Source organism: Zophobas morio, unplaced genomic scaffold (genome assembly GCF_036711695.1).
Source record: "Zophobas morio isolate AGI-343-1 ecotype UQ-CSIRO unplaced genomic scaffold, CSIRO_AGI_Zmor_V1 ptg000164l, whole genome shotgun sequence".
Classification (NCBI taxonomy): domain Eukaryota; kingdom Metazoa; phylum Arthropoda; class Insecta; order Coleoptera; family Tenebrionidae; genus Zophobas; species Zophobas morio.
The window spans coordinates 118826-133338 of record NW_026972268.1 but is presented as its reverse complement, the minus strand read 5'-3'; the positions used below and the strand labels follow the sequence as shown (position 1 = coordinate 133338).

The 14513-nt window shown below is 30.2% G+C and overlaps 1 protein-coding gene and 2 long non-coding RNA genes across 5 annotated transcripts; 2 read left to right on the top strand and 1 right to left on the bottom strand.

Annotated features, from left to right (window-relative positions):
- Positions 1-144: 144 nt before the first annotated feature.
- LOC135145599 (uncharacterized) lies at positions 145-771 on the top strand. Its single transcript, XR_010283506.1, has 3 exons — positions 145-254; positions 308-444; positions 709-771. It is a non-coding gene; the product is annotated as an uncharacterized LOC135145599 (long non-coding RNA).
- Positions 768-2366, top strand: LOC135145598 (uncharacterized). Of its 2 annotated transcripts, XR_010283505.1 has the most exons (4): positions 768-826; positions 897-1022; positions 2128-2178; positions 2280-2366. It is a non-coding gene; the product is annotated as an uncharacterized LOC135145598 (long non-coding RNA). The 2 variants fall into 2 exon arrangements; XR_010283504.1 differs by having other exon boundaries at positions 2128-2328.
- Positions 2367-3857: 1491 nt separating this feature from the next.
- Positions 3858-8261, bottom strand: LOC135145597 (uncharacterized). Of its 2 annotated transcripts, XM_064077713.1 has the most exons (13): positions 8220-8261; positions 8060-8151; positions 7864-7925; positions 6950-7059; positions 6471-6861; positions 5676-5732; positions 5526-5563; positions 5367-5474; positions 5077-5260; positions 4839-5012; positions 4656-4781; positions 4218-4367; positions 3858-4091 (listed from the first exon to the last, which is right to left on the bottom strand). In XM_064077713.1, the coding sequence occupies exons 1-13, from the start codon at positions 8241-8243 to the stop codon at positions 3865-3867; spliced, it is 1743 nt and encodes a 580-aa protein (XP_063933783.1). In that variant the 5' UTR covers positions 8244-8261; the 3' UTR covers positions 3858-3864. The 2 variants fall into 2 exon arrangements, with proteins under 2 accessions (XP_063933783.1, XP_063933784.1); XM_064077714.1 differs by lacking the exon at positions 5676-5732 and having other exon boundaries at positions 6474-6861.
- Between the last annotated feature and the right edge of the window lie 6252 nt (positions 8262-14513).

Genomic DNA, 14513 nt, shown 5'->3' with positions numbered 1-14513 from the left:
GTGTTACTGATTCCTAGCTCTTGTGCATCTTGCCTGTCTGGCTGCTACTTCATTTTGTTTATTTACACAATCTTGATATTATACATTGCTTTAATTAATAAGAAAAAATTTTGATACTTCCTACTTGCTTTCTTAAGATTTTTTCACAACTACTTTATATACCTTATCTGCCTAAGAAGCTGTGCTTGGATGGTTACCCCAAGAAAATGCTTCCTTATATTATTGTTGATAAATTTATTAAACTACACAGATAGGTTGCATACACTGATTTTGTAATTATTTTTTTTCTGAGTTATTTCTATTTTAGAAATCTTGTTAGTAGCGTTGTCGGGAGTATTCAGTTTAAAAATACTTCCGGCTTCGATACAGATTTAAATTATCAACAAATTGGTCTTCTTCAAACTTTTTTTATTACATCTTATGTTATAAGTTCTCCTGTATTTGGTATTATTTTTTTTTAAGTACTTCATAAGCAATTTTATCAAACTATACCCATTGAAGAGTAAAACCTTACATCTTTTCACTTTAGTAATTTTCAAGTAGCGTTAGCTTCAATAGATGGCTTATTTTAGGCTTTTATTTTCTATATTGTCTAAGAAATTTTTAATACAAAAACTTTATTGACTACTACTAGCTCATCATTGAGTATAGTTGGAAAAGTTATATACTAAATTAATTTCTTAGCCTATAACTTTACCCCTTTTTTAGGTTATCTGGGTGATCGTTATTGTAGAAAAGCGATTCTTTTGTTCGGTGTCTTTTGTTGGTCTTTATTTACAGCACTTTCATCTTTTTCAAAATCTTACTGGCAAATTCTGTTAACCAGGTTTCAGTGATTTTAAATTTAAGCTGAAGTTAAGTAACTTTCTGTACTAAGTTTTACTACTACTTTATAGAATTTTTTTTGGCATTGGCGAATCGGCTTACACTACTGTTGCTCCAGCTATCTTAGCGGATTTGTACGTTGAAAGCGAACGAACTATGATACTCGCTTGGTTTTATCTTCCAATTTCGTGTGGGGGGTAATAAAATATTATTATAAATTTTTTAAGTTTAGTGCTAGTTTTTAAAATCGCATTAAATATTTTTATTTCTTTAGTAAAACTAACTAAAAAAATTAACTAAATATATATTTTTTAAATTTATAAAGAACACACAGTAATTTATAGATAATTGAAACTTAAACATTTTTTTGTTAACAGTCTTAAAAGCGTTTTACAGGAGCCTAGGGATTAAATATTAATTAAAATTTGCATTTTGTGGCTGACTGTAATATTAATTTATCAATTTTTACATATAATTGTATAAATTTTTCATCTGTAAACTATTTCCGCTTAAAAGATTAATTGAGTAATTTAAAATTATTGCTATCCCTATATAAACCCCCCATTCTTTACTTAACAAACGTATAGATGTAGTTAATAATTGAAAAAATTTAATTATGTATTAAAGTTTAATTAATTTTTTATATATAAAACCAATGTTTTAAAGTTAGCTAAAGAAAGGGTAGTGCTTTTTTGGTAAAAGCTTTAAATTCTTAATTGTTATATATCTTGATTGTTTCTACTAGTTCGCACTTTTCTTCAATGAAAATTTATTAATATTACTTAAATTATCTAGTCGCAGTGTTCTTTCTTTTTTATTACTATTTTTTTTAATTGCTTTTACCATTTTGCTGTGCTTATTTGTTGAATGACAATTTTACTATCAAATTTAAAAAAATTATTATCTGCTTTAAAAATATTTATATTACTTTTTCGGGAATTGCCTTACGGCTAAACTTAGTTATTTGTATTCTTATAGAGGGGAGCCGTTTAAAAATTTTATCTTTTTATTTAATATTTTGTTCTATTAAAACTTAGTTTTTATTTTCGTAGGGAAAGCACTTTTTTAAAAATAAAAGAAAACCTTTTGATTAAGGCTTTTATATGTTGAATTAATTTCAAAACTAAGCATAAAGTAGACAATAATTGTTTGTGTAATCTGAATTTTTTAAACTACTACTCTACTATTCATACTAAGTTTTTTAAAAGTTCCATTTTTTTTTAATCTTTTAAATATGAACTTTTTAATTAATTTTTTTGTACAAATTTCTTGTAAAAAAAAGTAACATTTACCTTTATAAAGGGCTATAGGTCTGGCTCTTGGGCGCTTCGTTAGCTCCCTATTCAGCTGGAGGTGGGCTTTTAGAGTAATTTTACTTTAATTTCGAAGGAAATTGATTTTTATCCTCACTTTAATGAAATTTTATTTATTTGGATACAAATCATTTTTCAAAGATTACTCCACTTGTTTCCTTTGGTTTAATTATTTTGGGATATTATTTCATTGCTGAAGGCGAACCCCGCCAGCGCCCTCAACTTCGGTTAAAGTTAATATATATATATATATATATATATATATATAGGTATATTGTTTGAAGAATAATAAAAATTAATCGAAATTACAAAAAGAAATTGACGTATGTAATGGCTTATGTACGTTTTTAATTTGTAAATTTTTAAAAAAAAGGTAGCAAGTTTAATTGAATAAAAATTACTTCTTATTTTTTTTGTTAAACAGATTAATTTTTGGAGTTATTAATTTTTATATTAATTTTATTTTTATATTTATTTTTTTAGCTCAATAGCTTCCTTGCATTCTTTAATTTCTGACGTGAAGTACTGCTTTTCAGTTCGAAGTTTTGTTTATATAACTCTTGGCTTTTCGACGGGTACGTTTACTTAATAGTGTTTTTACAAAAAAAACTTTTTTTGAGTTGACTTTTTTTAAAAAAAAGTTGCATTTGTGTCCGGTGCTTTTAATTTGTGGGGCCCGCTTTTTTTTTCTGAAATTAATAAGGAGTTATCTTTTTCAAAAGCGACTTATATATTTGGGCTTCTCACTTTCGTTTTTGTAAGTCATTATTGTATATATCTGTTTTATGTTATACAAAATAAAAATTAGTGCTTGTTACTGCGCATTTCATACTTAAAATTGATGTGTTCAATTAATTTCATTGTATCTGGCGCCCTCAGGGTTTGCTGGGGACCATTTTTGGCGCCTTTTTTTCGCGAAAAATTAGTTACAAATACGCTAATGCCGAATCACTTGTTTGCGCAACAGGGCTGGGTGTTTCTGTTCCCTGCGCTCTTTTAGTTCTTTTTCTTTTTAAAAAGGTTAATTTCTCTTAAAAATTATATTAAAAACCTTCCGGGTTCTACTAAGGTTTGAATATTGCTACCAAGTATGCGCTTCTTGCTTGGTTGTCCCTCTCAGTACTTCTCTTTGGACTTTATTTGACCATGGCGCTCGTAGTTTCAACCACTTTCGGTGTTGTTAGTTCCGAAAAACGCTCTATAGCTAGTGCTGTGCAAATTGTTGTTGGTCACTTGCTAGGAGATTGTATGCATAATATTAATCATTATTATAATAGTAATAATAAGATTTTTTATTTATCCTTCCAAGCTCTGTCTTCATACATAGTTGGCGCTATATCGGATAGCCTTCAACGCAGTGGTAAGCCCTCCAAAAAATTTTCTGTTGAATTCTTATTATATTGTTGCTTATGAGGCCGCTCACGAGACCTTTCTTTACAATATGGACTTCTGATCAACGTGTTTGTCTGCTTTGCAGGTTGTTTGTGCTTTGCTCTTTGCGCTGGTCACTACATCAGCGATAACGTAATTTAAACAAACTTTATTGTTACTTTTCAAATTATTATTTTTCGGTACGTATATATCTAAAAGGATCGAGTCTTGCGAGGTACTGATAGCGCGAAACCTATTTATTTTTCGCTGGACAGCAAGGAAGAGAGTAGCGATGAACTTGAAAGTCGGTGTCACAAAAAAGTTTTTTTTTATAAGATTAGACTTTATTAACACGCTAAACTTCGCTTTTTAAGATGGTTAGCACCTCTTTAGTTTCAAGGTGCACTCTGGCATCCTTTAGCCATTTTTTAGCGTATAACCTCGGCCATCCTCGCAATTGGTTGACCTCCGCAGTGGCCTCGTATAATTGGCCGTGCCACAAGTGTTGTTTAGCTTTTTCGAGAATGTTGTGGGTGTCAGTAGCATGAGATAAACCATCGCTCTTTAATAAGCGACATAGCTCTAATAATATATAATAATAATAATAATAATAATAATAATAATAATAATAATAATAATAATAATAATAATAATAACAATAATAATAATAATAATAACAATAATAATAATAATATATTTTACACGTACGTAGCTGAGCGTTGAGAGGTAAATTCGTTAAAAGGGAAGCGAGCAAGTAAGTGCCGAATCCTCCACCATCTTCTGGAAGGAAACATGCTCTTCGTACTTCTTTTTGGACTTGTGAGAACCGTTTAACAAGTTCCGGAAAGGATGAAACTTCTTTGTATTTAATAGTGTATGAAACTTCAAAAATTATTAAAGAAAATATTCATTACGACGAATTATATTAATATTTTTAAAAAAACTAAAAGTAACCAATTATACTCGCCACCTGTACGTTATGGTCGCAACAGAGACGCATGTTAACATATATATAATTAAAAAATATGGTCAAAGTTTCTGCTAAGGCTAACTTAGGTTAGCTAAACTGTTAACCTTTTGTAGTAAGAAGGCCCAATATAACTTTCAGTATGTTGCAATATATAATGTGTGAATACACATATTAACCATTCCTAAAGAGTTCCTCAGGAAAACAGGATAGAGACGTTTGCAAAAGGGGGCTTGCATATCTAAATTTTTCTGCCAAGGCCCTCTTGGTTATCTCAAAGGGCTTCCCATGCTCAAGCGAATCCGCTGCATTGGGAACTAATAAGGAAGAGACAACCAGCAGGGTTCTCATATGGGACCCACCAATAGTGTATATAACGAAGTGCATCGCTGAGGACGTTGAATACCGACGCGTAGCGTCCACATGTTTTTGAAGGGACGCTTCCAACTCTTCAAAAGCCGAACGCAGCTCATTTAGGACATGGAGGTGCTCAGTACGCTCTTTTTGAAGATTCGCAGAACATTGCGCTTCAGCCGCTGATGAGTATAAAGTTAACATTAACATGAAATAAAAATATTGACGAGCGATTGTTGCATGTACCTTGTAGAACTTCAGCTTTTTCTTCCTCTATCTTTTGTTTATAATACTTTTCATAAAGTTTTTTTAGATGTCTCTGTATATAAACAATCTCTTCATTATATTTCAAGCGCATTACAGCCAATTCTCTTTCTTTGTCTTCTTGAGCAAGTGCTTTCATCTTCTCGAGTTCATTTTCATATTTTTCCTTTAATTAGTAATTTATAACTTCTGAAAACATACACTTATATATTCTCTTAATCTTTATAATATTATCATTAACGGCTCGAAAAGTTAATAAAAACTAAAAATACTCTTGCATTCTCAACAGCTCTATTTACTGCAGTGCGCACAACCTCAGCAGTTTGAAGTTCGTAGGATTTCGACAAGCAAGATAACGTGTCCTGTTCTTGATTAAGCGTCTACTACACCAGTAAAGGAGTGAAAGTTTGCAATAAACTGTAAAAACTTACTTCTGTTTGTCTTGTAAGAAAATCTAGTTCCTTTTCATCTAATAAATATTAATAAGAGTAATTATAATAGTATAAATTTAGTAAAACTTAGTGTAACTAAGCAAAACAGCAATAATATTCTCATAACAAATAATTGCAAATTGACAATACACTCTGCTAGACCGTTAAGCTTACGGGATTCTTCGCTTTTTACTTGCTCAAAAGTGTCTAAGAATTATATTAATTTTACTTGACAACAGTATTTTGGTTTTAATTTATTATGTAATTTTTATTAAAAAAAAATTAATTAAAATAGTAAGTTTTTGTTCACTTTATGTTTACTCCAAAAAAATAATAAAATGAATTGAATATATTGTAATATATATAATTATTTTATGCAGGATTAAGAATTTTTTTGACGACCAGCAAAAACTATCATAATTAAATAAATTTCACATGATAATTATAATAACTTGAAATTTTAACTCCTAAACAATAAATGTAATTCTTTAAAGTTCGAAGAAAGACAGACTCACAACATATTACTTAAAAATAATAATAAAAATAAGTAAATAATAATAGAGGCAAAAATAATTATTAAATTAGTGGATTATATTATAATTTGGAGTACAGTGACAATATTTAAATTATTAACCGAAGACTTTAAAAATTACTTGTTATACTTATTTTTTACGAATAAATGTAAAAATTTTCAGTTAAGAACCGAAAACATTAAATATTTTTATTAATTTTTTAAACGGTCAATTTATGGATTTATGTTAGCATATTTATACATACTAAAAATATATTTAGAAGTTAACGAAACAATAACTTAAAAAAGACGATTTAAATATTTTTAATAACATTTCTTTAACAGTTTCAATAAAATTTTCATTAAAAAAGAGGTTATAATTATTAGCGCCCCAATATAATCTAATATACAAAGTTGAATAAAGTCACTGATACCACCTGAACCAACCTCCCCTTCACTGCTGTCCGCTGAGCTGCACTCTTCCATTTTCTTGACTTCGTTAATTTCCAGTTCGTCATTTTGGTTGCTTTCATTATAATCGGAATCAGTTTTACTTTCAAATTGAGTATTTTCCTCATGATCTTCTTTAAGTTGCTCGCTCTTATTAAACTCCGAGTCATTCTCTTCATTTTGAGAATCTTTATTTTCTTCATTTAGATCATTTATAGACTTGTCTTCTCCTGGCCTTTCGCATGCTTGCGGAGTATACGGCGGTTCAATAGCTTTATTGCCACCACCAAAAACTTTTCTTTCATCATCATAAATTTCAGTTTTTTGAGGGTCAGATATATCTTTTTCAAATTCAGAAGAGTAATTTTTTCCTTTCTAGGTAAGCAAAAGTAAAAATGTTGCCTATACAGATTGTTTCTAACTATAGAATTAGTTGAATGAACTTTATAAGTTAATAACTTACTATAAATCCATCGCGTGCTTCAGAAAACATGCTTAGCAATAAATCAGCGCCAGGAGCCAACTCGCGAAATTTCTTTTTAAATTTGGGATCGTTTTGTGATATAATAACAGCTAAATTAAAAATATTAAATTTAACTTAAATATATATACTATAGTAAAAATACTTACAATAGTATTTATTATAAATTGTAAGGTTTGACGCCCATACTTTTTTTAAAAGAATAATAATTCTAATAAATAATGAAAACCTCAACCGTTATTATATTGAGAAAATTTTAAACACCTATTCTACGCATAAATTTTTTATAAACTCAAACTTTGATTTACCCCTCATCACCACAATTTATAAAGCAATCACTACGAAACTAATATTAAAATAATCTGTAAGCACTATTTTGAAAAACAAAAATACTGAAAGACCAAAATTATTCAAATAATTATAAGATCGGTAAAAAATACAGAAATTTGAATACCTGAAAAATATGTACTAAACTAACACAATATTATACCTTTTCTGCTTCAATATAGTATATTGTTACAAATTTAAAATTCAATAACGGTAAGAAAACCTTATAAAAGTGGCATAACTGTCGAATTTAGTGGGCTGTAATATTATACATTCTTTAAGAAAAATATTATATCTAACGATAAGTTTGTTGCTTATTAAGTAATCCTATATACGCTTTAACGTTAGCAGTGGATTATAAGTTAAAAAAGTTTTATTTTATAATTTATATAATCTTTCTTCCAAAGTAGTACTAACGTTTACTTGTAACTATTTTAAGTACACAGATTATTATATTTAAATAACAAAAAAAATAAAAATAATAAACTTAAGCTGTATTACAAAAAGCATAATATAAGCCCGAGTTGTATGATAAAAATTATTAAAAGACGTAGTTAAAAAATGTCAACCTGCACCATATCCGGCGCTTAATAAAAAAAGTGAGCCTAAAATAATTTTCTTTAACAGCACCCTATAACCCATATTTATGAAAAAAAAAAAAGAATTGTAAATATAATGATTATTAATTAGTTAATTATATAAAAGTTTGTATATAAATAGTAAACATATATGTGCAGAAAGGTAGAAGTCTTTAAAAAACTAGACCGTCCTTTATATTTATTTTGGTCAGAGAGATGAGCATAGCGCAAATGCTGCTGTTTAACAGTAAATAAAGGTATTTTTCTTCTCCAAAAAACCTTTTTTCAATTTAATAAAATAAAGTAAATTCGATATTAGAATAGTAAGTTCGCTAAAAGATAGCTACCTTAAGCATTCTTGTTGAAATCATTTTAAAATTCTAACGAAGAGAGTAAAAGAAATACAGATCTCTAAGTTTTAATAACTAATATCACAAAATGTTTTTAACTACTAAATAACACAATTATTTAAAGTCCCTTGAATTCAGCACAAACTTCAACTTACATAACATTGAAGGGCTGTAAGGTTTTCCGGGCGAATACGAAGGGGTTTGTTTTTTCAGTTAATAGTAATGAGCCTTCTAGAGGTAACGTCTAGCAATGTAAAAGTTACAGATATATTGCTATTAATTAATTTGACATTAAAAACTGTGAACACTGAAGGATCTATAAAACAGTAATATTGGAATTCTTCTCCAAAGAAAAGACTTTTTCCAAATGTTTACACAATTAAGACTGACAAGCATGTCACCTTTCTAGTCTTTTTCCTTTTCGATACAGTTGTACTCGGCGGTCCACAATCTTTTTTATTGTAATAATAATATTCTGACAATCGCGCAAGTGTATGCGCTGTCTTTTAGTAGCTTAAGAATTTAATTTTTATAATAGTTGTGTTGTGTTGTATTAAAATAACATTTCATTTAAGACTAAACCTGGGAGTTTAACGTGGAGAGCTATTGCTTGCATTGTTAATTTGCCAAACCGATTAATACCACGTTTTCATAGGAAAAATGAACCTTAAAATATATCAATTTTGTTAAGAAAACAATCAGGAACAATTACTTCCTTGCCACGTCACCTTCGTCCCTTGCTTGTACTCCCTACTCTCATATTAAGTTTTGGCTTTTTTACTGCTCTGTCTAGACTTTACTTTTCCTTCACTGTTAAGGTCTGGTAATCGTAAGGAGACTAAACGCTAATATCCTCGTCTTTTGCGTTAATCTCTTTAGGCAGCCGTCTCCTACAGTTTTTGTCGTAACCGAGCTTTCTGATAGTAGCACCCTGGCTGATCGACGGGATACAAGCCCCCGCGTAGAGGTTATCTCGATTATAACAAAAAATACATTTACAAAACGCATATATTTCTAGTATGCTATAACAGCATATATTAAAAAATTCAAAACTTCAGTACGTCACAAAATTTACTATTAGATTATTTATCTATCTAAACAGTAACAGAGAGACTTAAACAATCATAGAATATATGATCAGTAATTAACCCAATCATTAACAAGAAAACCAGCCAATGAATAGCCAATAAAAAAACTTTTTTGCTAAACATAGTAATTTGACGCTTTCCAACTTAAGTAAAAAAATTTAAAAAAAGCTTAGCTGGCATGTGAAATTTATTATAAAATATTATCCTTTAACCTTTTGTAAAGGTATGAGAAAAGAAAAAAGGTAAGGGGCTATAGAAGTGTGCTGGTGCTTTCACTTTTTCTTATATATGTTTACCGGATTTCCCTTTCAGTTAGCCTGTGCTATCATTTAGTTATCAGTGGTAATTGGTGGGAGTTAACGTCAAGCTAATCAGGAACTCATTATATTTCTTGATTAACCCATTGTTAGAATTTTAAATCTTCTGCTACTTTATTACGAGTATTCATTACAGGAATTTTCGTAAACTGTTATGTTACATATTTGATGAATAATGGCATTTGGGTTCTGATACATTTTTAAAGCAGCTTGGCACACAGTGCTGTCGTAGGTTAAACTTCACCACGGTACCTCTTATAAAAGCAACTCTTTGTTCTGCGGAAAACCATGCTATAAAAAAAGGATGCTTTAATCTAATATATAAATAATATGTAGATGTTATGAGCAATGTGACCTAAGGGCGTTCTGTCCAGTTTTAATTACCCCTGAATTAATGGTGATTAAACTTTAAAACAACTTTATTATAATAGTACAATCACAAATAGTGGCTGTAAGAAGCGTGATGTATATAAATTTATTGGAGAAAATATATAGGCTGCCCCCATATTTCACAAGTTCCATCTCTATTCAGGAACTATACATACTTGACCGACGTGCTTAATAAAATTTTCGTGGTCAATAGTACCGTGAAACAACTGGAAAAAGATAATACTGAAACACCGAAGTAAATGATTTTTTGCTTCTTAGACGTGAGCTTTCACTTAAAGTTGCGGAAAACCTAACGGAATCAAAAGGTCAGTGCTTTAGCATCTTCCCCACGAAGGTCGGCTAGCACACTGTAAAAAGCAATTTTTTTCTGGTTGTAAGTAATGTAAACTATACGTCGTTCTCATGAAAAACATTTTTACGGTTACTAAATTTGTGTCGAAAAAGAGAGAGAAGTCATACTATGGAGAGCGTGGTGAAAAAAAAGGCGGTTGAACGTAGTGCCCTCTAAAAATTTAGTTATGGAATGCATCCACTCCCGAAATCGAGCTCGAAGTATTCGATTTGTGGTCCCGGATCAAGCAATATGAAAAGTAAATTATAGAATAGGTACGCACTTAGTGGTACGTACTCATATTACGGTTTTTGTAGCTTTTTATGTGAAAAGGCTTTTGTAATTTCAGCAGTGTGTATGACTTATCTTGACTCTTCAAATTGCTAACAAGGGGTACATTTTTTAAAAGCCAACATTAGGTGATAGTTGAAATCAGCAAACTGTGAGTCTAGCTTCAAAATAGTTGATGGTTTAAATTTGTTTTTTCCTTGAGGTCGTTATTACTTTTTTATCATGTATAGTATTAGTGTCAATTATTCCAAAGCCATCATGCATCATTAGTGACTCCAGATTTTTTTTGGTGACCACCATTTGTAATGGTTTATCCAAATTTGTAGCTTCATTGCAGTAAGTAATTATGCGTCCTTAGTGTTAGGAGTGTTTTCAGTCATTTTGCTTGGAGACTGTTATTTCTAAACCCTTTTTTATTAAAATGATTTTTTGTTCTTCTTCTAGTATTCTGTAGAATATATCTGTATCTTTAGGAAATATATCGGAAATTATACTTTTTTTATAAGAGGAACTGAAGGACTCATCTGCGCAAACTGTTTTCTTAAGGGTGCCTGAATATTTTTTTGGTGGTTTCTTAGTACGGTTGTTTGTTTGTAAAGTAACTTCATCTTATTTTCTTTTCGAATTTAAAAATTTTGTGGAACAGTGTTTGTTCTTACTAATGTGTTGTTACTTTGGGGGAAGTTGCGGTTTTTGTTTTTATCATTCGTTCATTTAATTATTATTTGTGAGATGTTCAGATTGGGATTGGATATATATATATTGATTGGTGTTGGGGGATTTTAGTTGTATACAATAGGTAGGTAAAGACTTTTAAAAGTCAAAGCAATATTGTAAAGTACACTAAAATTAATTTATAAGGCTGCTCAATCTATTTTCAGCATAATCTTTAGAGCTTTGTTGTTGTCTTCGGGAAGGAGAAATACATTATATACCCATTAAAGGTTTATTTGAGGTTAATAAAAGGATCGTTCAAATGCATATAGAGATTATTTAACAAATAATATTTTATAATCGGAAGGAACCAACTTTCGTAATAGTTTAGGGTGTCTCGTGTTGATTACTACTACAGTTGTTTTTAGTTAAGTCAATTGGTTTTAAAAAAAGCCTTTAAAGCTCGGTTTTTTATTTTCTTTCTCTGGGGGATCGTAAAAAGGTCTTTAAAAGAATCAATAAAAAAATGCATGTAGTAAACTGTTTTGAGGAACTCCAGGAGCCAATCACAAGGGCCGAAAATGCGATCAACTTGCTAAGATGCAGTTAAAAGGCCAAAAATGGCATGAGGTCAGTGAAACTAATGTACAAAATGGGAGATTAATGTACTAGCGGATCATATACTTGGGTAAAAAAATACAATCTACTTTTCGCTACTTCGTCTTATAGTTTTCTGTTTTTGTCTAAAGGGTTTAAAATCAGTCAAAACAATATATATAAAAAAAATTTTAAAGAAAAAGCTAGTAGCCTAAAGGAATACTAGAAAAAGTTAAAGGACTACTAATTATAGATAAAATTTTAGTATAAATGTTAAGCAAGAAAAATTATTTTATTGCTCGGTTTTCGGTCTGGTTTTATGCCAGTACAAAAGGATTAGGTTATATCCATACACATAGAACAATTTGTTCCTAGCAAATTATATAAATTATTAAATTGGATCCTTTTTAAAGGTAAATTATTTCCTTATTTAACTTTTCTCTAATTTATTCAGTTAACAATTAAAACTGTTTTCATGATCTATTAATTTATTGATCTACATTCAAATAATTTTAATGAGAAAATTTTTGTTTTGTGCTTATTTTTGAGTGACTTCGCAAACTACCGCTTGTACTATCGGATTTCTAAAGGAAAACTTGAAATTTTTGTTTTTTGAAAATGTTCTTGCTTCACTGGTGTGTTGTTAATAATAAATGCTGCGCTACGAATAGCTTCAGTTCAAAAATCTATAGCAAAATATAAAGCTTTGACTGCTTCCATAGGCACAACCTTCATTTTTTATTAACTCTTTATGACTGCATTGGTTTCCACTAATGGTAAGATTTCTAATATATTTGTTATGCTGTTTAGGTCATCGAACCAGTAAACTCTTGATCACTTTTTTAAGCAAGCGATGTTGTAGGATGTTCAAACCTTGCGTTAGCAGCAACAATTACGAATCTGTAGCCAGTAGAAGAAAAGGTCCCGATACCTAGTATTTATGTATAATAGTTGTCTAGGTTTCCGTTATCGTACGTTTTTTTCCTTTTATTAATACTGTTATTTTTCATTTTACACTTAAAACATATATTTTACATTGAAAATTTGTGAAATTTAAAAAGCACAGTAAGGAATCCCTGGTATAACGGGGTTGTGCCTGAATGAGGGTTGTTAAAACAGACAAGCGTTATACATACAAAAATAAACAATCTTAAACCAAAAGTTAGCAGAAATTATGAAGTTGTCGCAAAGTAAATGTCTTAGTATTCTTAAAAGTTGAGGAAACCACCGAAATTTTCTGGCATTACAAGCTTTAAATGATATAATCACTTATCTATTTCTTAAGACTAAAAAAAAAGAAGCTTTTTCACGATAGATCTTAATATTTTGCATGGGAACAGTTACTACTTTTTAATGGCTCGTGTATTTTTAGTTTTTAAAGTTGGCTTTTATATTTAATACTATCCGTACGTTACGCAGAGCTTGGCTTAAAGTGGAGATAATAGCTTTATTTTGGGTTCTAAATTCTTATCTTTAGCCGTAAGGTATAACGCATTAAAAGGTAATAACGGCACCTCTATGAAGATGGTTAGGCTTTGTGTATATAAATAATATTCAATAGATAAATGAACTTAAACAACTTTATAAATTAAAAGATAATAACAGAAACAAACAAGTATAGAAGTACAGACAAGATCATTAAAAAGAATAAAACGCATCATAAGAGGGTATACAGAACTCCGTAGCGAGAAAGTGACACGCAGGCCGTTAAGGAAATAAACACAAGTTCCTCCTCTAGCGTGTAAACGGTGTATACCCTTGTTAATGATTGACCAAAAATTGGCAACCAATCACATGCACTAATTTAAATGCTACGAGGGAGTGTAATCTAGGAAGATTGGACCTGGGCTCGGGCCTTACGTAAGGCACTTGCAATTTTGTCAGCAGACTTTGTAAAAGTTAGTTCGCTACTTGAAAGAGTTGAATGTTTTTTTAATAAATAAGATACTGAAAAATACAAGATAAAATAGAAACAAAAGCCGCAATGCCGCAGAGCTTTTTCCGACTGCTCCTCTGCGGTGCTTTTATATTATGTACTTCGGTGTTATTATTATGATATAGCTGAAATCATCATAGTATAACATAAAAAAATTAAACCCGTAGTTGCAGCCAACTCCTTATTTTAAGTTTATATACAAACCCATTATCTGTCCCTTCCAATTCTTGCTAATAGACTGCGATTGTTTAAAAAAAGCTATGATAATAACGGATGCTAATGCGGTTCACGCGCACGTTACGTTAATATGTTCGTGGCTACCAGTAAAAACTTAGGCTCTTTCCTTTAATAGGAGGTAGATGCTAAAGTTTTTGGCAAGGTTACTTTTTAGTATGTAAACATACATTATACATTTTGTGACGACAGACATTAATTATTTTTATTACTATCAGCATTACTTCTTTAACAATCTGCACAGTTTCCATCGTAATTAACTATTAACGTGAAATATTTTCATATATTAACTTGCAGTTTAACTTAATTTGTTCCCTTCTTTGCTGACTTTATGCTTATTGTCTGTTATGACATACGACCTTATCCCTTTTCTATCTTTTCACTCTAAAAAGGAAATTAACTAAGCAATAATTATGTGCTATGTCTTTCCACTGTAGTATGTGGGCGTTGATA